The sequence below is a fragment of the Hemicordylus capensis genome, chromosome 5 (genome assembly GCF_027244095.1).
Source record: "Hemicordylus capensis ecotype Gifberg chromosome 5, rHemCap1.1.pri, whole genome shotgun sequence".
NCBI classification, from domain to species: domain Eukaryota; kingdom Metazoa; phylum Chordata; class Lepidosauria; order Squamata; family Cordylidae; genus Hemicordylus; species Hemicordylus capensis.
This window is the reverse complement of record NC_069661.1, coordinates 117,552,442-117,578,645: the sequence shown is the minus strand read 5'-3', so window position 1 is coordinate 117,578,645 and position 26,204 is coordinate 117,552,442. Positions and strand designations below refer to the sequence as shown.

Here is a 26,204-nt window from a genome sequence, read left to right as displayed (position 1 = left end):
TGGCATAGCCACTCAGATTGTAGCCATCTGCACTCCATAGGAACAGGTTCACTTTCATTCACTGAGGATCTGGAGCAATGTGCACCAAACATATTTTTCAGGCACAAGCAACTGGGATGCAATTGGCAACATCTCAGGCAGCAGCTGTTCAGCAAGGAGGCGTATGTTTACTCACTCAGCAATGAATTCTAATGGTGTCCAGGAGCTGAAGTCTGCGTCAGGCATGGATTTTCTGTTCATTGGTGTATCCAAGGTAACTCTAGGATGGAGAAAGATAAGCCCTTCACTTGTACCTTGTTGCATCTGATAAATACTGCCTAAATTTCCTCTTTGCCACACATATGTAAAATATTCAGCACATGACAGTGGCAAGAAGTCCAATGCACCTTTGAATCAAGATCGCCTAACTGAGCAAATCCACTTCTTGATGCTCTTTTATTTAGTGAGACCGAGAAGCAACTGTGTCCCTATTCAGTCCAGCATGGCATCCCTTACAATGGCTGTTGCTGCAGTTTTCTTGTGTTTCTTTTCAGACTGTGACTCCTCGGAGTCAGGGACTACCTGCTCCTTCCTTTAGCTCTGTCAACAGCCTTGATCACGCTTTTTATTGTTGCTGCTGAAAAGCAGTACATAAATATTTGTAATAATAATCCTCCTGCGTGTTTCTGGATTGTGCGCACAGTGACCTATTATCTGATTAAGATTTTCCTTATCCCTAGTGAGAAGGCTAAACTGTCAAAATGTTTCTTGGCAGCTATGCAAACTATTGTGAATGTCTTATTTCCAAGCAAACATTTGTTATCCAGGAGCAAAATGACATAGAACAGGGGAAGGAAGCCCTGATGGCTACTTTTTAAATAAAAGGAGGGCACAATTTCAAGTAGAGGAACACTGAAGGTCTGCTTTCCCTGTCAGCCGTTTCCCCACTCCAACCCCGCCACAACTTATTTTTCCACTGAATGGTTCCAAATGCATGTTTATACTCATGATCCTGACCTAGAATTCTGCAGAGGTAAAAGCAGCTGAGAAATGAATCAGAGTGGGAAAATGGCAAGCTGAGAAGGTTTAAGCATCATCACACAGCTGCTTCTCTGCTCAAAAAATCAGACCCTCCTAAAATTAAATGTTGAGCATACTGCTTCCCTTCCTTACCTGAATTAAAGCAGGCAATTCCACAAGTAAATATTCAGCTACTTACGGAAGAATAGCAACTGCAGCAGATCCAGGTGGCAAGCCACCATTGGCACCAGACAGACTCAGGCAAAGCTGGTGGACTGCTGCTTTGGCCATGCCATAACCAATCATTCCTAAAAGGAAAATGAGAGATAAGGACACCAGTCATGCACAGTAAAGTGTTACAACTACGACAATTAATATTTATATACAGCTTTTCAACAGAAGTTCCCAATGCAGTTTACATAGAGAAATAAAAGTAAATAAAAATGGCTTCCTGTCCCCAAAGGGCTCACAATCGAAAAAGAAACATAAGGTAGACACCAGCAACCGTCACTGGAGGGATGCTGTACAGGGGCTGGATAGGGCCAGTTGCTCTCCCTCTGATAAACAGAAGAGTGTCACCGAGATGAGCCCTCCGTTAGGGAGTCAACACCGTGCCAGTGAGTCAGGGAGGTGGAAGGGAGAGAGTAAAGACCAAGCTGTCACCCAGCCAGTGGGACCCCTCTCTCAGGGGCCCAGCAGAGACATTTGTCACACCTTGTTCAATTATAGGTGCACCCCTGCAGCACTGAACTCAGTAGGGCTTACTTCTGTGTAAACATGCAGATTAGGCTGCAAACATGTATATGTTTCGCTGATTGCATCCTAAAGTATTCCTATAGAGGCTGCTGCTTACACAAAAGGAATATCGACCTCCCTCTGCCCAGCTGCCTGTAGTCAGGCCGGTGCACACATCAATTCTATGAGCACAGAAAACACAGAGATTCGGTTTCCTGAGAATCTCAACTTTCTTTTAAAAACGTTTCTATTAACTATGGCTATGGAGATATCCTTGAAAGTGAGCAGGCAATACCTGCTGCAGTCTCCAGAAGGAGGCTGAATACGATTTCCAGTGATGGAAGGTGGGGCTTCTGGGTCCACTATACAACCTTGCTGCTTCCCACGATTGGCAAGAGCAGAATAAATCATGCAAATCTGCACATTTTACATGGAGGCTATTCTCACAACCTTCCAAAAGTGGGCCAGCCCGCTTTTGGGAGGGCGTGTGCTGCAATGGGAGCCACATGGCTCCCGGCAGCAAACCTCCTTAAATGCCTCCACCCTTAAACGAGGTTAGCGGAGCGAGTGCTCCACTAATCCTGTGTTCGCGATTTTGCATCGCCATGGTGCGGCTCTGCGCTCAGGCGACTCATGAGGATACCCCCGGCCGGGAGGCTACAGCAAGCCTCCCTGCCTTCAGGGTCTATACACTTGTGCGGGGCATGCTGGGACTTCCAGGAGTTGGGCAGCCCCCAATCCCCACCACCCCTCCTGGCTAAGCCCGCTCTCCCCGCAGAGCCCGGTTAGGCTCTACACACGGATCGTGTGCACAGCCTCATGATGTAAGCAGATCACAGCATTCATCATTTCCTGCTGCAGAATTTATATTCCCTGGGTATATCAGTATTTTAGTATTTAGCACAAAGTATACAGAATCCTATAGTTTATTATGAGATAATAAATCTTCTCTGTAGAGGGGTGGGTGGGAAGCAGACCAAAGCAACCAGGTCCATTTCACCAGATAACACTATTGACAAAGAGGGTTGAAGTTCATTTGTCTTTGAAGCAGGTCAAAGGTGAACCAGAAAACAGTTTGTTTTGTTGCTTTCAGTCAACAGTCACTGTTCGGAAAGCTACCAAAAACTCCGTCTTATGCCATCTCATCACTTAGAAAAGACAGCATACCATAGGCTCTGTACCTTTGCAAGTAATTGTGTACTTGGTTAATCTAGTATACAGAAATGTTTCACCCATATTTTATGTGCTTGCCAGTTTCAAGGGGGAAGTCTCTTACAAGAACTAATGTTTCTCCAAAAAGGATTTGAACATCCAAGACAGCAAAAGTGTTCACAGTAGAGAATTGGGAAACCAAGAACTGGCTATCCTCAAATGCGAATGATGAATGGTCTGAAAGAATAAAATGACCAGGTCCAAAAGCAACCATAGTATTTACCTGGAGTTCCAGCTAATGCTGGTTTTGCCCCTGTCAGGGTCAACAAGCCTCCTTCCTTCAGGTGTTTGCTGGCCAAGTGGCTAGAAATGGTTGATGTCCAAACACTTTGTTTCCACATCAGATCACTATTTTTGTAGAAAGCTGGTGGACAAAGAAGTTACAGATCATTAGCCACAGAGTGTAACAAAACATACTATTCCTTGCTCTCATTTGCATGACTAACCTGCATAACTGATCTTCTGTTGGGATGGCCATAACATTTTTTAAAAATTTGTATTTGTCACATTTCAACTCCTTTCTGAATGCCTTATTCTGCAGCAGAAGTGAAAAATTGCTAACCACTTCAAAGTTACCTCCAGTGGGTCAAACCTCTGTAGCTTCTACAGTCATGGACTGTATAATTTTATTTATTTAGGGTATTTATATAACGTATTTCAACAAGTTTCTCAAGGTAGTTTATAAGTAAAAGCATAAGTGTATGTAGTACACCGCTCTGGGCTCCTTGGAGGAAGAGCGGGATATAAATGTAAAAATAAATAAATAAATCCATCCATCCATCCCAATTTAACCATCACAGCTGGCTGAAAACAGCACATAGCTGTCAGATGAGCCTCTCTAGAGGGAGCTCTATAACACCGATTTTCAAAAAGGGATCCAGGGGCGATCCGGGAAATTACAGGCCGGTTAGCCTAACGTCCGTTCCAAGCAAATTGATGGAAAGCATCCTCAAGGATAAAATTGTAAAGCACCTAGAAGAACAGGCCCTGCTGGGAGTGAGCCAGCATGGCTTCCGCAAAGGTAAATCTTGCCTCACCAACCTTTTGGACTTCTTTGAGAGTGTCAACAAGTATGTGGATAAAGGTGATCCAGTTGACATAGTCTACCTGGACTTCCAAAAAGCTTTTGACAAAGTTCCTCATCAAAGACTCCTGAGGAAACTTAGCTGTCATGGAATAAAGGGACAAGTACATGTGTGGATTGCTAACTGGTTAAAAGACAGAAAACAGAGGGTAGGTATAAATGGAGAGTTTTCACAATGGAGGGAAGTAAGAAGTCGGGTCCCCCAGGGATCTGTACTGGGACCAGTGCTTTTTAATTTATTCATAAATGATCTAGAAGCAGGGGTAAGCAGCGAGGTGGCCAAATTTGCAGATGATACCAAACTCTTCCGGGTAGTGAAATCCAAAACGGATTGTGAGCAGCTCCAAAAGGATCTCTCCAAACTGGGGGAGTGGGCGACAAAATGGCAAATGCGGTTCAATGTTAGCAAGTGTAAAGTGATGCACATTGGGACAAAAAACCCCAGCTTCAAGTATATGCTGATGGGATCTGAGCTGTCGGTGACGGACCAGGAAAGGGATCTTGGGGTTGTGGTTGACAGCTCGTTGAAAGTGTCTATTCAATGTGCAGCAGCTGTGAAAAAGGCAAATTCCATGCTAGGGATCATTAGGAAGGGGATTGAAAATAAAACGGCTAACATTATAATGCCCTTATACAAAACTATGGTGTGACCACATTTGGAGTACTGCGTATAATTCTGGTCACCACATCTTAAAAAGGACATTGTTGAACTGGAGAAGGTACAGAAGAGGGCAACCAAGATGATCAGGGGCCTAGAGCACCTTTCTTATGAGGCAAGACTACAACACCTGGGGCTTTTTAGTTTAGAACAAAAGACGACTGCGGGGAAACGATAGAGGTCTATAAAATCATGCATGGCGTGGAGAAAGTGGAGAGAGAGAGATTCTTTTCCCTCTCACACAATACTAGAACCAGGGGTCACTCCATGAAATTGATTGCCAGGAGGTCTAGGACCAACAAACAGAAGTACTTTTTCACACAATGCGTGATCCACTTGTGGAACTCTCTGCCACAGGATGTGGTGACGGTCAACAACCTGGATGGCTTTAAGAGGGGTTTGGATGACTTCATGGAGGAGAGGTCTATCAATGGCTACTAGTCAGAGGGCTGTGGGCCACCTCCAGCCTCAAGGGTGTGCCTCTGAGTACCAGTTGCAGGGGAGTAATGGCAGGAGAGAGGGCACGCCCTCAACTCCTGCCTGTGGCTTCCAGCGGCATCTGGTGGGCCACTGTGCAAAACAGGATGCTGGACTAGATGGGCCTTGAGCCTGATCCAGCAGGGCTGTTCTTATGTTCTTATGAGCTCCACAAATGGGACACCACACTGAAAAGCCCCTTTTGTGGGCCACCACTCATGTTGGGGCACTTCAGCCTTCCAGCTACGAAAAGTCTCTCTTCATGCTTGCAGCATGTATTATTTATTTATTTATTACATTTATATCCCGCTCTTCCTCCAAGGAGCCCAGAGCGGTGTACTACATGCTTGAGTTTCTCTTTCACAACAACCCTGTGAAGTAGGTTAAGCTGAGAGAGAAGTGACTGGCCTAGAGTCACCCAGCTAGTTTCACGGCTGAATGGGGATTTGAACTCAGGTCTCCCCAGCCCTAGTCCAGCACTCTAACCACTACACCACGCTGGCTCTCATTTGAACACTGATATTATTTATTATTATTATTATTATTATTATTATTATTATTATTATTATTATTATTATTATTATTATTTCATTTCAGGGATATTACATGGGTGGTTCAGACCTACGAGTGAAAGACCAGTTCTTTGAAGGACAATCTTTTCTGGTTTGTTTTTTAAATATAAGTAAGGTTAGCAGTCTGCTCTGAAGTCTTTTATGTGTGCAGTGCTGGCCACTGGGAAGTATTTTGGGGTATTATGTAAAAGTCTGGGTTTTATTTCAGACACAATTTACTGGCTTCCTGGAATTTAATAAAGAACAACCACCAAACCAGTAGAAACAGCGGTTTTATTTTTCTAGGGGGCTTTGATCCCTTTAAATGCCAAACAGAATAGGATACTGCTAGTATGAAGAGAAAATGTGCTGTGAAACTGGGGGGAAAGAGGTTTTCACCAGCTGTCTCTGATGATGTTAACTGGGCAAAATTGGCAAACACAAAGGCTTCAAAACTCTATTCTGCTGAGAATCACCACCCAAGTAATGTTGGGGAAGCTAACAGATTGGGGAATGATTCAGTTGCTTTAAAATTCCCCACATAAAGTAGCCCAATAAGCTGCAGCTGGTTTAGGTACTCAAAAACTCTCCTGAATGATCCTGTGGATGTTACTACACAGAGGAAGTCAACATTCAGGAGGTGATTGCGTTTAAAAAGACCCTTAAGACACTTCTCAGGCTTTTTATTAAAACGAATTTTAAGCTGTTTAATTGTTTTACTCTGTGAATTGTTTTTATTCTGTGAATCTGTTTTATTTTATTTTATTTTTCTATTGTAACTTGGATTATGTACACTGCCTAGATATATATATATAGAGAGAGAGATGGCAGTATATACATACGATAAACAAATAAACATTTCACCCAATGCATTACAAATCTCAGGTGGTATTTCCCAGTAGTCATTTTTAAAATCCTAACTGTGCCTGACTTGCATTCTGGGGAGAACTCTAAGCCTATTACAGATCTTGGGCTCTTGTACACCATTCTCCATAATTACAAGGAGAAACAACTGTATTGCATTTACTGGTATTGCTCAGGCCCCATTTACAATCTCAGTTATCTTAAGGGGCAGATCAGGTGGTTGGGGAAATAACAGTAACAAATGCATAGATTTGCCACTCATCAAGCATGGGTCTCTGACAAGGGTATGGCACATGTGTTTGTAAATACATGTACTTTTTGCATTCACATTCTTGCATTTTAAAGCTTCCGGTCAGGCCAACTTCTGTAACTTGGAAGGCCACACCAGATAGTGTTTCAGCATTTTGTCACACAAACTGAATGCCCCCAGCCCACCAACTGGTCAGGCTACATGATAATGTTGGTGCCACTTAAAGGTTTCCGAGTTACAGAGTTCATGGGCTCAAGCATAACACTACGCACCAATATGCACATTTACACATGATATACATGTTACATGCAAGACCCAAAGCACTGCAGTGTGGAATGTCTATATACCTTACCATTTTAAAACATTTTTCTTTTGCTTATAAGTGAAATTGTAGGCCAGTGTTTTATCATGCCTAATTTAAAAAACAGTAGGGTTGATGGTCAGGAAAAACACTGGCTTTGGGCCTACAGACTGCCAGTTGGCCACTACACGTAGACCCCGTTATCCACTGAGATTCAATTTCTGTCGATTTCCACAGGTAATAAAACCATGGATACCGGGGCATTAAAGCTATGACGGGGGTGGGGTGGGATTAGATTCCTGCAGGGCAAAAAATGTTTGAAAACAGTTTTTAAATGGTGGAAATCAGGGAAAGAAAGTGCCAAATGCAATGCCACCCAAACACTGGATTTTGCTGATTTTTTCACACATAAAATTTCAGGGGGGGAAATGTGTGTTTTAAGCACAAATGAACCACAAAATGGCTCCTTTCTTCAAAATAACCTCAGAGGTAATTTCCAGCCACCTAGGAACCACGGATATGTGGTTCTTAACCTTTTCCTCATCCATGTATGCCAAGGTTGGGTCTCAATAGCCCAACTATGGAGACACAAAAATGCAGTTGCTGAGACCACATGTGCTTTGGTCCACCTGTACTGCTTAAAAGATCTTAAGTGTATACCTTAAAATAATTTAATAAATGACCATTAACAAGATGTGAACAGCCAACAGGCGTAAAATTTATCCAACTCCCATAAAAATTCAGATAGGTTAAACAGAGCTGCTATTTTAATTTCCATACCAAAAGAAAGAGACTGTTCTGAAATCTCTCATAAGACAAAGAAGAAAGAATTTCTTCAACCACATTCATCAGTTTTCAACGTACATTTTGCTTTTGCACTGCCTCCAGCCCATCCACCAGCTACACAAAGGATAGCGTCAACCTTCTTCTCGCCCAGGAGTTTTCCAACATCTTCCGTCACCTTTAAATACACAAAAGTGAAGAGCTTAATAACTGCAAAAATTGTAAAAGTTGGGCCAATTGGCCTCTTTTAATTGCATTGGGTAGAAGCGTGGATATGCACGTTTCCAACCACCCAGTATGCTGTCACCTCAGGGGCAGGCGGGCGGGGGGGGGGGTTGTCAACCAAATTTCCCTTCCATGCATGGTTCAAATACTATTTCATATTTGGCAATTAGGCACACAAGGCGGTGATGTACAATTAGGCAATATTGTACAATTAAGCAATGGTGCACCAGGTGGTGGGGGAGATGTCTCCCAAAGATTGTATTGCTGTTCTGCATTGTTCTCACACTCCTCCTCCATGAGACTGAAGGGGGCTGGTTGAAGTACCATCTGAACCAGCCCATCCAGACTCTGACTCCTTTAAACTTAGTTCTTATCCAAGTAGTCAAACAGTATCAGGACTGTACCACTTCAGATCCAGGCAAGGGCTCACACAAGAAGCTACCATATACCAAGTCAGACCATTGGTACCACTGTTCCCTCTAACATGGATTCCCAGATGTTGTTGACTACAACTCCCAGAATTACCAGCCAAAGGCCGGAGTTTCTCCCAGCCCTATCTTGGAGGGAGCCAGGGAGTGAACTTGAAACCTTCTCCATGCAAGCATGAAGATGCTCTTCCCAGAGTGGCCCCATCCCCTAAGGGGAATATCTTACAGTGCTCACGTGTAGTCTGCCTTTCCCACATGGCAGAAAGCTCATATATTTCTCCCTGCATACAGAAAACTAGTGTGTCAGTAAGAAGCTAGGCTAGAATTCTTCTTCAATATCAAGCACCTTGTTTTTATTATGTTGGCATTTTTTGTATGTAGGAGCATGCAGTCCTGTGAGCCACAACCTGAAATCTGAAGTGGTACAGCGCAAACAGGTTTACCGCCTCATTGAGAGTCAAGAGCCAAGCAAAGGCAACCATGTTTGTTTGTTCACATATCTGCCCCTTTCACGTACAAAGCAAGGAGTGAAGATCCTACTTTTTACATTAAAAGAAGTGCACAGGTTCAGCGATGTATGATGACAGTCCTATATGGGAAGGGATGGACAAGCCAGGACTGGAGATATGACAGGTATATCCTGACAACAGCCGGAGATGACCTAGGTATATCTCAGGAGTAGGATTACTGCCTTTCCCCCGACATTGACACTGTGCCTTTAACAGCTACATGACAGGCAGAAATTCAACCAATGTAGTAAATTCCAGTATAGAGATGAATTTCTGTCTGTCATACTGAAAACCCTATTCAAGAGGAAGAAAATTTTTCATATATGAGAAGTTTTTTAGGTAACTCATCTATGTTTAAAAATCCAGAAGTTACCCTAACATCTCTTTGATTTCATTTTAATTTCTCCAAACAATACCAAAGAGTTTTTAAGACAAGAAGAAAGCAGGTTACCTGATCTGCTTGTTGAATGAAGGAATCACTCACTTCCACAACAATATTGGCATTCGCCTCATCATTTTCTGCTAAGTCAATGCTGGCCACCCACTGATAAAACAAAAGATTTATTTATTTTTAGCATTATTTTAAAAAGCAACCTTTGGTTTTTATTAAAAAGGGGGAAAGATCTTTTCAAATACATTTCAAACATGGAGGCAGGAGAGAAGAAGGGTCACTCAGTTTTCCTTTCCTTCCCGTTGCAGTTTTCCTCTGCACATGTTGCAAGTAAGCAGCATATTCCGCTGGCACACAGTTCACACCTCCCTGTACAGGTAGGACCCAAGCCCAGCAATCGTGTTTGATTATGCAAGATGGAACCTGGCCAAGGACAAAATAACTTTTCTCTCCCTCTTTGTTGCGTGGGGTGGGCAGTGGAGAGGAAAGCAGGCAGAGAAGGCAAGGAATAGGTCCTTTCCATTCCCTGCCGACCTAATTCACCAAGCAATTATTTGCTGGTTCTCACTTGTATTGTTATTACTTCTTTTGCAAAATCCACAATCTTTAGTCTAACCTCAAAAACGGGGAGGCTGAAACTGTACGAAAGCGATTTGGCCAAGGCCAGGCAGAGAATCCCTGTCAGAACAAGCATTTCAGCAGGGTCTTCTATAGTCCACCAGGCTGGCGGCCACTTGATTCCCCTCTTGATTCCCACAAAATGCATCAGAATTGCTTTTGTACGCCTCGCTCACACACCCATTAGACAAGAGTTAGCAGCAGAAAAAAGTAAAGCCCTTTACAGGAACGAGTGAATGCAGAGCAGCCTGGTTGTTGCACGCCTCCTAAACACAGCAGAGCCGCAGAAGTAACATCCGGAGGATTGCTTCCCAAGCCTGCTAGAAACAAGGTTTACCCAGTTCTTGGCTCGGAAATGCTGCACACATTTGGAGCCCAGGGCTCCTCTGCCGCCGTAGACGAGCACACGATGCACCTCCACCGCAGCCATGGCGATGTCTAGCTGATTGGAGAGGCTTCCCCTCTCGCCTTCTGCGATCTGCGAGGGATTTGGCTTGGCTGCTCCGCCTCCTAGCCGGACCGCAAGGAAAGGTGCTACGGCAAGAAAGAGCGACCAATCGCTTCGGCTTCCTTTCCTGCGCTGGCGCTGACTGACAGAAGCAGCCTCAGTTGCTGGTTTAAAGGGGGATTTTCCATGTAGAAAGGATTGCCAATATTTTAAAGGGAATGTCTGTCTTATTCAACATCAGAGCTCTACAAAATAAAACAAGTGCTTCTGAAAGAATGTCCTAGATTCACAGAACTCTACAGGAGAGTCATTAAAATTTAGTGATATTTATTATCATGTGCCACAACTGTCCCTGTTTTCTTGCCCTGGTAACATATTGTCCCTGTTTATATCTCTTCCATTTGTGGCCCCTTCCCTTGGGGCACCAGAAGTTAAATGTCTACATGGGAGCCCATTGCAATCTTGACTCTGCTCCACATGCATGTGCATGCATGCACATGACACAAAATGCCACTACACTGCTTTGCTTCCATCATGCCTCCTTTCGTAACTGCCAATTCAGATACTAAATGTTGCTGTATGTGATTTGGAGAGTATGCTAAATAACAGGGAAATTGACCAAAAAACAACAACCCCATAAAAACAAAACAAGGCATTGCCATCTGATTAACTGAAATACATCCTTAAAAGGTGAGGGAAATTAAATAAATGGAGGCAGACACAAAAAAGATGTAATTAAGAATTTGCCAACTAAAACAAAAGACTTGAGCTTTTAAAAAACAAACTGAACCAAGAGAGATGTAACAGGCCAGATCTTCTATGATAATGTATTCCAAACAGTGGTGGTGGTGGTGGTGGGGCCTATAGATGATTTATCCTATATAATAAAACCCTAAGGTACCTGCGTCCGTGTCTCTTGCGGGTGTTCTGAGCATGCGTGGCGTGCTGGAACTCTCATGAGATTCTGCAAGAATTCCAATATGCTGCCTGGTAACAGCTGGAACGAAGGCAACAACTGAAACGGAGGACGAGGGAAGAGGAGGACGGGGCTCCCGAAAATGGCAGGGAGGGAGCTGAGGAGGAGGACGGAGGAGGACGGGCGGTGGGCGAAGCCCCGCTGCCCTTTGGAGGGTCAAAGGAAGAGGAGGACGAGGGAAGGAGAGGACGGGGCTCCCGAAAATGGTGGGAAGGGAGCCGAGAAGGAGAACAGAGGGCTGGGACGGAAAATGGCGGAGGAGGACAGGTGGTGGGCAAAGCCCCGCACCACAGCGCCTCCGACACCGCCTCGCCACTGCCCGCCGCCGGGCTCAGCACCTGCTCTTGCGAGCCATCATAAAAGCCACACAGAAGCTGAGCTGCAGCCCGCAAAGGAGACAGGTTCTGGGGTCGAGGTTCAGGCCTGAAGGTGGAGGAGGAAATGGTTTGTACTCCAAGGCCGGTGGGGGTCAGAAGGGGAGAAGCAGGGTGGAGCCCCACATGGCAGGCCGAACCCGGTGGAGACGCGCTCATGGCTCCGGAGACACAGCGCGACTCGGCCCACCCAGTCCCACCTTGCCCTTGAAGAAAGACTGTTCTTGCAAACATTTCTACACAACTCTTCTAGCGCCCGTTAATGTAACGGGCTTCATGTCTACTAGTAGAAGAAATAATCTGTTTCAAAAGGAGCAAAGAGAAAGAGGAGGAAGAGGACATGGATTAATGAAAATGCTATCATGTGTCAGAGATGAGCATCCTGCACAGAATTTTGTTGACTGTGAAAAGGTAATGATGGTTAGCTGATGTTTCTAGAGCATACTATAGGAATGTTTTAGTTTGTTTATTTACACAAGCAGAGGTCAAAGGGCAGAGCAATACAGATGTACAAATTATATTGGATCAAATAGTAAAAAGATTCAATCAGACAAGGTGTGACCCACTTCTCACTGGTAATGAACTGGCAAAGCAAAATAAACAGGGTACCTTTACTTTCTGTAGTGCTCTCACTCTTCCCTTAAGGTGAGGTGCAACCTGTGTGTAGATCTCCTCACAGGTGTGCAGCAGGCCTTGGAACTATAGAGACGACAGTAGTGTGGGATTGGCTTTTCTGCCTCCCTGACTCCTAGAATCAGGAGATTCTGGTCTGTGGTATCTATATCCTAGCTTGGAATGCCTTCATTGTCATTATTCAGCCAACAGCGCAAGATGGTGCAAAGCATCAGCCACCCAGAGAGGTAGATTTTGAAGGTCAAACTTGAAATGAACAGTTCAGCTCAGTGGCAGCTCGAGTGCTGCCATTTCAGTAGGCAAACTCACCTAAAAGTAGGTTGCATGAGGACATCCCGCCACCTTGCTGGTGCCCCAAGAATCTGCTGCCCGAGGTGATGCCTCACCCTGCCTCATGGAATGGTAACTTCTGGCTCAGCTGACAGCTTCAATTACCTGTAAAGTGTTCAATTCACACTCAATAAGCTTGTGAGCCTGCAAAGCTTGTGGATGTTCCTGCAACCTCATTTCATTGCCTCACTGAGCCTACTTTCCAGCACTGCTTTCTACCATTGCTACTGCTGATTGTTTCTCCCAGCTTCCTGACCTGCACAACTCCTGAAGGTACTTTCGTCCTAACAATCCTGGACTCTGTTGTTCACTGGATGCCCACTGCAGCATCCCCCCCCCCCACCACCACCACCTTTTTTTTTTTTCTTGTCCACCCAAGGAGTGTTGGGGGTTGTAATTTTTATCCCTCAGTTAATTAGCAGAGCACTAAAGAAGCTACCCACTCCATTTAAAGGGGCTATTCCCACGATCAGGCAAAATTGGGCTAGGGGAGACTAGCCTGATTTTGCCTGATCGTGGGAGCCACCGGGCTCGCAGGCAAGCCAGGTGGCTCCTAGGTGGTTAACCCGCCTAAGTACCCCTCCCCTAAAACTCGGGGGGGGGGTTTGTGAGTAGTCTCAGTGTGGCTCCGTGCCGTGGCTACTCAATGAGGAGACCCCTGGAGGGGAGGCGGAAAGCTGCCTCCCGGCTTTGAGGGTCTCGCCAGCATGCCTTGCACACTCATGCAGGGCATGCTGGAGCTTCCGGGGGCCAATTGGCCCCCGCTCCCCCCAGTCCCCGCTGGCTCTGTCACAGAGCTGGCAATCATGTGGCTGGCCGATCTGGCTGCCCAGGGCTCCCGCCCTGCTCATTGGCAGGGAGTGTGCAGGCTTAGCCCACTCTCCCCGCTCATTCTCCAAAACCGGGTCTCACTGATTGAGAGACCCGGCTCAAAGAGTAATTGCAGAGTTTAGTTGTTGCAGCTAATTATAGAAGACACATGGAAATTCTTGTAGAACTAAATACTAAGCATGTATTGGTGAAGTACACTTTGGATAGGAAAGACCTAACCCTAATCTATAGAACTACATAATGAATAGGTAGGGTGAGATAGATGTTTCCATCTGCTCTCTAAAAGGAAAGGAAGGGATTCTGACTCAGCACAGAAAATACCTGAAGAGTCATATCATGGGTTATCGAGTAGAGGCCGGTAGAACAGTTAGGGAGACCCTTACTCACTATCTCTATTCCCAGTGCCCCCTAGTGGTCATTCAGTTAGCTGGTGCAAAAGGTCGATGAACTGGAAATCCATCTCCAACAAGGAGAACCTGCTCTTCCCAGGAAACAATGGAGATTCTATTTCTGCAATTACTTCCTTACTAATCAGAACCTTGGTTTTACTCCAGCAAAGCAGAAAGCTATATTGCTTTACTGCCTGGACCCTGAAAGCCAAAAAATATATAACCATTTGCCCTTTCCTGCCAACTTGGAATGGGATGCCAATTCTTATGAAGCTGCTCTTCAAGCCTTAGATGATCGTTTCAACTCTACTTTGAATGTGATTGCTGAATGTAACAAGTTCTATTCTAGATCCCAACTGCCTGGTGAATCTGTCAATCAGTTTATCACAGCATTGCATGCCTTCAGTGTAACCCGTGAGTTTGCCAAACTTACTGATGAAATGATAAGAGATCAGAGTGTTAGGGAAACAAACTGCTCCGAACTGCATGGAAAACTGCTACTGGAGTTTAAACTTACCTTGGATAAAGTTATAGAGATGGCTAGGAGGGTAGAAAATGCTTTTCACTGTGACAAATTGCTCTCTTTGCAAAACCCACCTGCTGAAATCCAGGCTGTTCAGGCTAAATCTTTCCAAACCCAATCTTCTCATATGGCACTGCCCCAGAAAATGGCAGCATAAGAAAGGATGAGCTACCAATTTTACCGATGTGGAGACTCTGCCCACAAAGTCGGTTTTGCTCACTGTCCTGCATAGAAGATCATAAGAACAGCCCTGCTGGATCAGGCACATCTAGTCCAGCATTTTACACAGTGACCCACCAGATGCCTCTGGGGAGCCCACAGGCAAGAGGTATGTGCATGCCCTCTCTCCTGCTGTTGCTCCCCTGCAACTGGTATTGAGAGGCATCATGCCTCTGAGGCTGGAGATGGCCCACAGCCACCAAACTAGTAGCCATTGATAGATCTGTCCACCATGAATCTGTCTAAGCCCCTTTTAAAGCCATCCAAGCTGGTGGCCATCACCACATCACATGGCAAGGAATTCCATAGATTAATTATGTGTTGTGTGAAAAAGTACTTCCTCTTGTCAGTCCTAAATTTTCCGACCTCCAGTTTCATGGGGTGACCCCTGATTCTAGTCTTGCAAGAGAGGGAGAAAATTTTCTCTCTGTCCACCCTCTCCACTCCATGCATAATTTTATACACTTCGATCATGTCTCCCCTTAGTTGCCTTTTCAAAGGTAGAGCCCCAAATACTGTAGCCTAGCCTCATAAGCTAGGTGCTCCAGCCCCCTAATCATTTTGGTTGCCTTCTTCTGCACATTTTCCAGTTCTACAATATCCTTCTTAAGATACGGTGACCAAAGCTGTACACAGTACTCCAGATGTGGCTGCACCATATATTTGTATAAGGGCATTATAATATTAGCATTTTTATTTTCAGTCCCCTTCCTAATGATTCCTAGCATAGAATTAGCCTTTTTCACAGCTGCCGTGCACTGAGATGACACTTTCAATGAGCTGTCCACCACAACTCCAAGATCTCTCTCCTGATCAGTCACCAACAGCTCAGATCCCATCAGCGTGTATGTGAAGTTGATGTTTTTTGCCCCAATGTGCATCTATTTTACACTTGCTTACATTGAACTGCATTTGCCATTTGGTGCCCACCCCCTACTCCAGTTTGGAGAGTTCTTTTTGGAGTTCTTCACAATCCGTTGTTGATTTCACTATCCTAAATAGTTTAGTGTAATCTGCAAATTTGGCCACTTCGCTGCTCACCCCAACTTCTAGATTTTTTATGAACAAGTTAAAGAGCACTAGTCCCAGTACCGATCCCTGGGGGACCCCACTTTCTACCTACCTCCATTGCAAAAACTGTCCTTTTATTCCTACTCTCTGTTTCCTGTTCTTCAACCAGTTACCAATCCATACATTAACCTGTCCCCTTATTCCATGACTGCTTAGTTTACTCAAGAGCCTTTGGTGGGGGACTTTATCAAAAGCTTTTGGGAAGTCCAAGTATACTTTGTCAACCGGATCGCCTTTATCCACATGCCTGTTGACACTCTCAAAGAACTCCAAAAGGTTAGTGAGGCAAGACTTACTTTTGAAGAAGCCATGCTGGTTCTCCTTCAACAAGGCCTTTTCTTCTATATGCTTAACAATTTTGTCCTTAAGTATGCTTTCCATCAATTTACCCAGCACTGAAGTTAAGCTGACCAGTCTGTAATTTCCCTGATTCCCCCCCCCCCCGATCCCTTTTTGAAAATTAGAGTTACATTGGCCACTTAATGGCTTGGTGTGTGATGATGTCATCCACTCCAAATCAAAATGGTGGCCACATGAACATCTGAGGTGCAAGCAGGTTAATTTGTGGACTGCCTAACTCATTTGAACCAAATTGGGTATTGTTGCAGTGAGTGACACACAGGGACACCTCAGTGACATAGTTTGTGATGATGTAATCCACACTGTTTCAAGATGGTGGATGCATTAACTTTTGAGGCGCAAGTGAGCTAATTTGTGAACCACTTAACTGATTCGAATCAAATTTGCTGCAGCTATAGGGACACATAGGGACACCTCAATGGCATAGTTTGTGATGATGTCATCTACCCCAATCCAAGATGGCAGATGTGTGAATGTTTGAGGCACGAGTGGGCTAACTTGTGGACTATCTAACTGATTTGAACCAAATTAGGTACAGTTGTAGTGAATGACACACAGGGACACCTCAACGGTGTAGTTTGTGATGATGTCATCCACCCTGATTCAAGATGATGGACATGTAAACATTTGAGGTGCAAGTGAGCTAATCTGTGAACCACTTAACTGATTTGAATCAAATTTGCTACAGCTGTAGGGACACATAGGGACACCTCAACAGCAAAGATTGTGATGAGGTCATCCACCCCAATTCAAGATAGCTGACATGTAAACTTTTGAGCAAGTGCACTAACTTGTGGACAGTCTAACTGATTGGAACCAAATTGTCTACAGCTGGATGGACACATAGGGATGCTCCAGTGGTGTAGTTTGTGATTATGTCACCCACCCCAATCCAAGATGGCAGATGCATAAACATTTGAGGTGCAAGTGCACTAACTTGTGGACTGTTTAACCAATTTGAACCAAATTTGGGACAGCTGTAAGTGAGTAACACACAGTGACACCTCAATGGTGCAGTTGTAATTATGACATCCACCCTGATCCAACATGGTCATGAACATGAACATTTGAGGCACAAGAGATCTAACTTTTGTACCTTGATTTGCACCAAATTTAGTCCAGATGTAGAGATAGTGAAAGGAAAGTAGGCTGATTAGTTATTACTAGAACAACTTATTTTTATTCAGAGGCCCCTCATAATGTGAGGCCTAAGCTGTAGCTTACTGAGCTTGTGCCTAAATCTGGCACTGACTTTGTCCTTTCTGTGCCTCCCTTCAGTTTTTTAATGGTGCTGCCACTGGTCCTAGGTAAGAGTCACCATGAGCTTTCCCATACAGTAGGCTTTACCGCAGGTTTGCTGCAAGGCTTTACTATGAGTTCGAATTTGCTGAAAAACCCCGACGCAAAAAGTGGACTTTTTAACCCCCGACAAAAACTGGGCTAGGCTGTAACGTGCAATGAAAAACCTGAACCATGTGTGAAGTGCTCCCCAATATCTTGCATAGACTTTGACACAAATCTGGCTGATGTGCGAACGCACACGTTCCATTCTGGTGGAGAAGCAAACTAAAAGCTCCATCTGGGAATGCTCCATGTTAAAAGAAGCAGAAAATACGTTCCATTAGTTCTGTTTTTAGAACTATTTGTTTTGTTTAAAGATTTTCAATCATTTCGGGACAAGGAATCATTTTCTGTTTTCTTGTGCTATGTAAACCACTTTGAGTGTTGAAAAATGGTGTATAAATATTTTTAATAATAATACATTAATGATATCGGAATGCTAATAGCCACCAGCCAACAATGCCAATTAAGCAAACATCTTTAGCTGGCAAAATATACAAAGGCCTTATGAGAAAGTCTTTTTGCATTTCCAAAAAGGATGCTTAGTGCAGTAGTGAATTACAGTAAACTAACATGTGTTTGTCCAAGCTGCAACCAATTTACACCTCCTTTATGCCCAGAAGATTTCTCTAACAGCAAGCCCAAGCATCCAGAATTATTATTTATTTATTTCAATTAATAGTCTGAGAAAGCAGAAGATCATCAGTTTGGGAGAGATGACAGTAATGACATTTAGAAAACACTGGGAGATGGCTGTTTGATGTTATATAGTCAGTTGAGTCCCAGTGAAAAATTCTAACATATTCATGCAAATTTGCTTCCAGACAATTATTAGAGACTTCTTAAGAAACTGAACAAACCGATCTCCCAGAGAAGCATTTTCCATGTGAGAAATGGATGTCATTTGAATATTTAAAGCAGGTAAAGAATTTGAGCCTTTGGATGAAACGTTAGTATTGTAAGAGATATGAGGTTACTCTTTCAGCAACAAGCACCATAGCCCTGAGGCATGATGAAGCTCTTTGTTATTATTGTGGATTATTGCAGGAAATCTGTCTTCTGGAGTTGATTTTTGCCTGTATGCTTTAATCTGCAGACTGAAAAAGACAATGACATGTAAAAGGATGTATTTTGAAAGAAACAGCATCTTGCTAGTGGGTTTTAAAGCACCTGGAAAAGAGTCAGTGTCTATAATTACTGCTGTGAGGCTTGAAAGATGATTTTGTCAAGCCACTAGAATGCCCGGCTGCTTTAAACAGACTTTGTTTGCTTTGATTGCTTTATTAAGCTTTGCATCTTTTATCTTGATCCTTGTTGCAATGGGCACCCAGAAATGGATGACTGGAAAAATCCTTTGCAAGACTGGTGCTGAGCTGGTCAATGCCACAGATCCAGAGCTAGTAAAATTCATGGGAGAAATCTATTATGGACTCTTTGGAGGTGGCAAAATGCGTCAGTGCGGGTTGGGTGGGCGGCGTTCCAAATTCAGAAGTAAGTAACACTTTGGATTCCTTTCTAGAACACTGTATAAGAACCAATTGTGTAGATGCATTCCAGCTGTTAACGATATGCTCATTATAAGATCTGAACTGTTGCTGTTTGGAGTTTGTTTTAACTGGCCTTTTTTTATTATAAAAAGTGAGTGAAGAATTTGGCTTTCCAAATGTTTGTGCTAAAATGTGGAAGCTCAGGCAGGGGGGTTACCCCTATCTTGCCAAGATCCCTAGAGTTGATGGAGGAATGAAGAGATACATTAGAATGAAGAGATACATAGAGAAGGGAGTTATGGGGTAACAGCAATCCCTGCCATGGAGGGGAGGCTGGTTCCCACTATTGGCTGGCCAAAGGTGTAGGGGAGGGAGGCATTCTCACAAGGAGGCAGGGAGTGGGCATGGCTAGAAAAGACAGATGAAGCCAAAGGACACAGAAAAGGCAAATAGGTGAAGGCTAAGGAGCTGAAGTCAGAAAGAAAAGCAGGAGTCTTGGAGAAGGAAGAGGTGACAAGAACCTCTCTGATAGCCAAAGAGGCTTGAGGCTTCCCTATCCCTTCCTTGCATATGGTACTAACAAAAGATCAAAAGCAGTCTTTAATTATTTAGGACTAGTCTAAGTATTAAGTTTCCTACTCTGTGCATGAGCCAACCTTGTGTTTGTAATTAATATATTTACTGGTAACCTCTTCTGTAAAATGCACTCAAAGTAATGTGTGAAATAAAATCAATATGAAAACATTACCCCCCAAAGTATAAATAAAGCATCATAGAATTCAAAAAAGGACTGGAAACAGCAACAAGAAACAGTGTTGCCACTAAATAACTCTGGAATTGAACTAAGTGTGTTAGGGCTGGAAAAAAGGTCAAGGTGGCTGATAGTCTAGATAAGTTAAAAATTGTTCAAAGCTATACTAAAAGTGGGGAGGGTGAGTTGTTACTACTGTCCAACACGTGATCCTGGCTCTTAAAATATTGATTGAATTCTGATGCCTAAGAATTTTATTTTATTTTTCATTGCTTAATGGCTTGGGGGGAAACAGACACAGAATAAGGCCTGTACTCATTCTAATTCATTGTTACTTGAAACTGGAAGCCAACAATCTCATCTGACTTTAGTTTCTGTGGATACAGTCCTGTAAATGCCTCTGAAGATGGATTACATTATCATCAAAGCAGAAGCAGTTGATCTTTTGCTCATATCACCAGGTCTTGATTAGGTTTCTCTGGTCTGTCATAAACAGGGTTTAAGTATTTAAAATATGAAGCGGTTTGACTAGATTTTGAGTACTTGACCATTTTGCAACACTGAGTTGGTGGGATTTCACATCCTCAGAATCTAAACCCATCCCTTGAGATCACCTATTACGTATTCAGTAATTATACCATAATTTGGAAATAATAGCTGCCTTGGTAAAGTGAATTATTTCACCTTATCTGCAGCAAAATTATAAATAAAGAGGAAAACATAGTAGAGTTGCAGTGTAGTGGCTAGAGTACCAAACTAAGAGCCGGGGCTGTCCCTGGAAAGGTGGGAGGCTGGGGGAGAGCGGCATTCCTCATCTCCCACATGCTTCCTTCTCTGCTGTTGCCACTCCCCCCACCCCCTTATCCAACTCACACAACACTAAGGAGCGGGATACTAAATGGCAGGCACATGTGCGCCTTGATACCTAATCAGAGTTCACACATGCTTCTCATTTAGTATCCAGCCTTTGCAGTGCTGGGAAGTTCACTCACCTCTCTCATTGCTTGAACAAGGAGGTCTCAGTGCTGTGCAAGTTTGATACTGAATGGGGGGGGGGTGAGGAGCAGCAGAAAGGGGGGAGTGGGGGATTGTGGGGCTGCGGATGATTACCCTGGTCACCCCACCCAAAGGACAAGCCTAATAGGATGTGAAGACCTGGGTTCAAATGCTCACTCAGTCACAAAGCCCACTGGGTGACCTTGAGCTAGTCACAGACACTGGACCGTGTCTCACGATCAGTGAGGCCTGGTTTCTTCCTGTGTGCGGGGAGAGCAGGCCCACTCTCCTCGCATACAAGCAGGAGGGAGCCCTGGGCGGCCGGATCGGCCACCCACACGATTGCCAGCTCCGTGACGGAGCTGGCAGGGGCTGGGGGAAGCGGGGGCCAATTGGCCCCCGCAAGCGCGCAGGGCATGCTGGCGAGACCCCCAGAGCCGGGAGGCGGCTTTTCACCTCCCCTCTGGGGGTATCCTCATGAGTAGCCACGCCGCAGAGCCGCACCGCGGCTACTCACGATCCGATAGCCCGGGTTTGCGGAGCACTCGCTCCGCAAACCCAGGCTAAGGGGTGGGCTATTTGAGTGGGTTACTTGAGCGGGTTAGCGGCTCAAGAACTACCGGGCTTGCCGCCGAGCCCGGTGGTTCTTATGATTGGGAAAAATCGGGCTAGGCTTTCCGAGCCCAATTTTTCCTGATCGTAGGACTAGCCCCTCTGTCAAACCTTTCTCACAAGGTTGTAAGGATAAAAAGGTAAGGATTTGTATGTCACCTTGAACTCCTTGGAGCAATATGGGGATAACAAATAATATTAAGATTCTTGAAGGGTGGTTTTCTTCCATTTGAAGACCAGTAATACAATTAGACACTTTGCTATCTCCATCAGAAGGAAGGAAATTCCCTTCTGTTTTGGAGGCCTGATTCACATACTTGTCAGGCTGGCAATCTTTCTTTCTACAGTGCATGCACACGCACACACACACACACACACACACACACACACACTGTAACCTGTGTGGCAAGTAGTCAGTATGGAAGACCAAAATATTGTTCTACCTCTAAATGGGAAGATCATGTTCTGTGACTAACATGCATATAGGCATCTGCAGGGATTGCCTGTTTCACATACTGAATGATGAGCATGGTGAAGAAGACAGTCACACACCCTGTCTGCCATAGGTAGAGGATTACCAGCATAAGAAGAAGATTGTGAACTGGGCCTCTACATGGAAAAGAACTGCCCTTTGTGGACCTTAATATAATTTGTTCCATTTATATTCCCACTCTTCCTTCAAGGAGCATACCTGTCATCATTTTCCCATACGTTTAAACTCACAAAAACCATGTGAGATAGGTGACTGACTGGTGATCTCAAATTTCATCAGACTCATCTTGCAAATGTACATAATAATCAAAGAGTCGACATTAATCATTCCACATAAAATCAGACAGGGCTGTATGTATGCTACCGATAAATCAGAATATGGTATTAGGTGCAGAACCCAGTTTTCTGAAAATCTAAGCTTAATTTAAAAAAAAAAGATTCTAGCCCTCATGGTGATGAAAATATGATGGCAATACCCAATGAAATCTGAAAGCCAGACGATGCCTGTATAAGATTTTCAGTGAGTAAGGGTTCAGTGCTCTGCATAGCTTCATTTCTCTTTGTCAAGATCAGAACAAATTGTGCAAAATGGTAAACATGGCAGAATAAATTGTGTAAAATGAGAGGAAATGTGCAAATATGCTTTGTTTGCCTAATTTATATTGAGCACAGAGTTCAGCTTAGTACGGAATTTGTATTACTCTAGTGCAGAATTTAATTACTATTTTTACCAGCAGAATAAAAAAGAGAGTCTAAGCAGAGTCCTGAAATCATGGCAGAACCCTCCTCAGACATTAACCCTCCTGCATTCACTGAATGAGGCGAGTCTCACCATCAGTTAGACTCGCCTCTAGGAGGGTTGTGGGGAGAGCGGGACGAAGCAGGCAGGAAGTCCTGGGTGGCTGGATCGGCCGCCCACACGACCACCGGCTCCTTCCTCCCTGCATTTACTGCAGCCAATTTCCTCCCTGCATTTACTGCAGCCTTTTGCAGACAAGCACAGTGTATACAGCTGCATGAGTGGGGTGGGGTGTGGTGGCGGGGTATAGCTTGGTGGATATGTTGGTGCAGGGGGTGTGGCTAGCCAGAAAGCTACTGTTCCTACCCACCCATCTACCCACCCCCGCCCAAACACATGCACACAATACTCACACACTCACTCATTCAGTGAATGTAGGATGGCTGATTTCTGTAGAAGGCTCGACATACATACACAACTCAAACTCCTAAATAATGCATGATGAGTTGGGGACTAAGAGATTCCTCCCTTGTTCATGGCCAACGTTGATATTCCATCAGAGTACAAGAACAAAATTACTGCTGTGATAAACAAAAAGTACACCCATCGTATTATAATTATTATTTGTTTATTTATTTATTTGATTTCTGTACTGCCCTTCCAAAAAATGGCGCAGGGCAGTTTACATTAAAACAAAACAATTAAAATCAATTAACAGTTAAAAACAGAGATTATAAAACACCATAAAACAATTAAGAGTTAAAACATTAAACAGTTTAAAAACCCTGGAAAACCAGGTTACAGCAGATTAAAAACATTTAGAACAATTAAAAAACCCTGGGAGGCCCAGCCAAACAGTTTTGAGGGCTCTCCTGAAGGCCAATAATCCATTCAGATTATGGATTTCTTCAGGGAGTGCATTCCACAGCTCAGGAGCAACTACAGAGAAGGCCCACCTCTGAGTTGCCACCAGACATACAGGTGGTAACTGGAGACGGACCTCCTCAGATGACCTTAACATGCAGTGGGGATCATGCAGAAGAAGATACATTTAATGCTTTTATAATATCATCTGAACAGATGGAACAACATCTAAAGAGGTAACTGCAATGAATCTGAATGGAAACTCCTCATAGCATCCTTGTAACCTAACACATTTATGCAACGGATAACTCAATGTTGTTTCTTTTTGCTTGTCAGTATTTCCTCATCTGGTGAAAAAGCTGAACACGGCTCTGCATGTGGTGATTATCCTCTTCCTTTGTGTGGCATTTTCTTTTGCCCTGGTCAGTTTGGGATTTTGCATCTTAAACATAATTAAAGTTCCCTATCGGGCTATTAAAGGTCCAGCAGGAATAGCCCTGTGGAACTTAATTGCAGGTAAACATTTAAAAAAGCACAAAACCTTCTGCTAACAACTACATTACCAAAAGTAGTCAACAAATGATAGGCAGATACTATGTTTTTCTCTAAACTGCCTCTAGCATGTGAATATGTACATACAAACAAAGTTAAAGATGCCCTCCTAACCATGGGACCAATGATATTTACTCAGGAGTAAACATGTTTAAGATCCAACTATGATACTCAGTTTCCATCTGTTGTAGATGTTTGTAGGTTCTGTGTGTCATGTTATGTAATACTGTGTGTATTGGGAACCCATTTCAGAACTTCACAATCATCAGATCTGAATGCCTGTCAATGGAATTAACTGCTTGGAAAAGTAATACATTTCAGACTTTTCAGGCCCACTCTCAAATGGCAGTTGGAGGATTGCATATTTGAATGTTCCCTCAACAAACACCCTCCTGCTCATAGAAAACTAGTTGTCAAGAAGTAGAGTTCTAACCTAGTCTTTTCTTTGACATACTGTCTATGAATAGGAATTTTTGTTTTGGGGGAAGCATCCAATCCATCTTATTCTCCCACATGCAGCCTGACCACTCCTAGAACAGTTTTGCCACAGAAGCTGCAGTTTGTATAGGATGGGCTTAAGTCAACATATGGATGTGGCAATTCTTGAGGGCTAGATATACAGGTGCAAACTTAGCTTTACTCAGTGCAACACTTTAAATATTCAGAGAAGTAATGAAAAGTGGATATTGATTCCATAGTTCATGCTTCCATGAAACGTGCAAAGAGAGAACTTGCATATCTCCCATGTGACAAAATGTGTGAGTTCCACATGCATTTTGAATTTGCACTTCTATTCCACATACATTTTGTATTTTGCTTCAGGGGAAATGTCTGAGTTCCCCCTTGGTACGTTAAAGGAAGCCAGGATGAGTGGTGGCCACTCAATACAAAGCAAGACAATAATCAATTTAAAAATGGGGAGCAGAGTAAACTATTTTGCATTCACATTTTTTATTTTTTGTTTGTTTTAAATTCTCTTGCAGGTAGCTTTGCAGTACTGGCAACGACTAGCTTTATGGCTGCTGTTAAGTGGCATAATCTTACAGAAAGGATTGCCAATTTCCGGGAAAATGTCTTCCAGTTTGTAGTCTTGGGAGAACAGTATGAATACTCTTTTTGGCTTTGCGTAGCAAGTGCAACGATTCATGGTGTGAATTTGTTATTAGTTGCCATCAGCATGATTCACTTCCCTACACGGAAGACTAAGACAGAAGAAGTGAATGTTACCGCAGAAGACATCATGTACTAGACACTTAAACACCGGGTTTGCTACCTGGCCAGTTTGAGACTTGCATGAACTGTTTATCTGCACTATTTTAAAGATGTGAACAAAACACTGACAAGGGTTTATAGAGGGTTTATGGAGAAATTATGGACAGCACCACTGGTTGGCTGGTTGAGTCAATGCTGGGGCCCAAGAGCCCATGGAGGGCTCACAAAGCCAACACCACCACCATTTCAATTGAACTCCTGGGAAGGTTGGAAGCAGCGCAAGTCTTCCTAATGCTGTGCCAAACTTTCCTGGAGCCTAGCACAAAGTGAGAAGACCCTTCCCCTTCCTCTTGCTGGAAGGAATCCCAAAATCCTACAGCCAATCTTGGGAGGAAGTTAGCCTCAGGCATAATGATGCACAATTGTTGATGTATACTTGCACTCATTTAATTCAAGCAGATTCAAAACATTCAGAAATGCACATGGTATGGCCTTGATGAGATGGTACCATCTCAGAATGCAGGTAGGCAATGGGATTTTTTGAATACTCCTTCACATAAAAACCTGTATGTGCAAGGTTAGGATGTCGGAAAAAGGACTTATAAGCTGGAACCCATCTCCCTGTCAAGCTAGCCTTCCACATGCAAGCAGCTTTTGTCATGGGGAAGCATTCAAGTATGAGATCTCCCATTCTAAAATAAAACAGTCCTGTGGAGTGTACCATCAGCTTTTTCTGAAGGCTAAACCTTGAACTTGGATGTTCTTTTTAAGTACTTGCTATGCAGCTGTATATTTGTCATTTCCTTATTCAAATGGTGGGTAGGGATGGACAATCCAAATCAGGCTGTAGTGGGGGGGAGGGGCCTTTAAGCATTTTCCACCTGGATTAGGACCTCATGTTTGCCTCAGAAGGAAAACA

At 43.8% G+C, this 26,204-nt stretch overlaps 2 protein-coding genes across 2 annotated transcripts in view; one reads left to right on the top strand and one right to left on the bottom strand.

Moving 5' to 3' along the window:
• QDPR (quinoid dihydropteridine reductase) overlaps positions 1-14,716 on the bottom strand; it is a 20,323-nt gene extending 5,607 nt beyond the window's left edge. The window contains exons 1-7 of the mRNA XM_053256200.1: positions 14,584-14,716; positions 10,423-10,697; positions 9,528-9,620; positions 7,996-8,092; positions 3,170-3,310; positions 1,199-1,307; positions 176-259 (exon numbers count right to left, since the gene is read on the bottom strand). Of these exons, the coding sequence (XP_053112175.1) occupies positions 176-259; positions 1,199-1,307; positions 3,170-3,310; positions 7,996-8,092; positions 9,528-9,620; positions 10,423-10,697; positions 14,584-14,716 (932 nt within the window). The remainder of the gene's footprint in view (positions 1-175; positions 260-1,198; positions 1,308-3,169; positions 3,311-7,995; positions 8,093-9,527; positions 9,621-10,422; positions 10,698-14,583) is intronic.
• CLRN2 (clarin 2) lies at positions 11,556-26,204 on the top strand. Its single transcript, XM_053257104.1, has 4 exons — positions 11,556-12,294; positions 18,405-19,071; positions 23,858-24,037; positions 25,057-26,204. Exons 2-4 carry the CDS (start codon positions 18,819-18,821, stop codon positions 25,320-25,322), a joined length of 699 nt encoding a protein of 232 aa, XP_053113079.1. The 5' UTR covers positions 11,556-12,294; positions 18,405-18,818; the 3' UTR covers positions 25,323-26,204.

Bases quoted from the DNA above. Each gene is read 5' to 3' on its own strand.
- CLRN2 (XM_053257104.1), top strand. From the start codon at position 18,819: ATGCCCGGCTGCTTTAAACAGACTTTGTTTGCTTTGATTGCTTTATTA. The intron at 19,072-23,857 runs GTAAGTAACACT...TTTGCTTGTCAG, and splicing joins GCGGCGTTCCAAATTCAGAA to TATTTCCTCATCTGGTGAAA. The intron at 24,038-25,056 runs GTAAACATTTAA...ATTCTCTTGCAG, and splicing joins CCTGTGGAACTTAATTGCAG to GTAGCTTTGCAGTACTGGCA.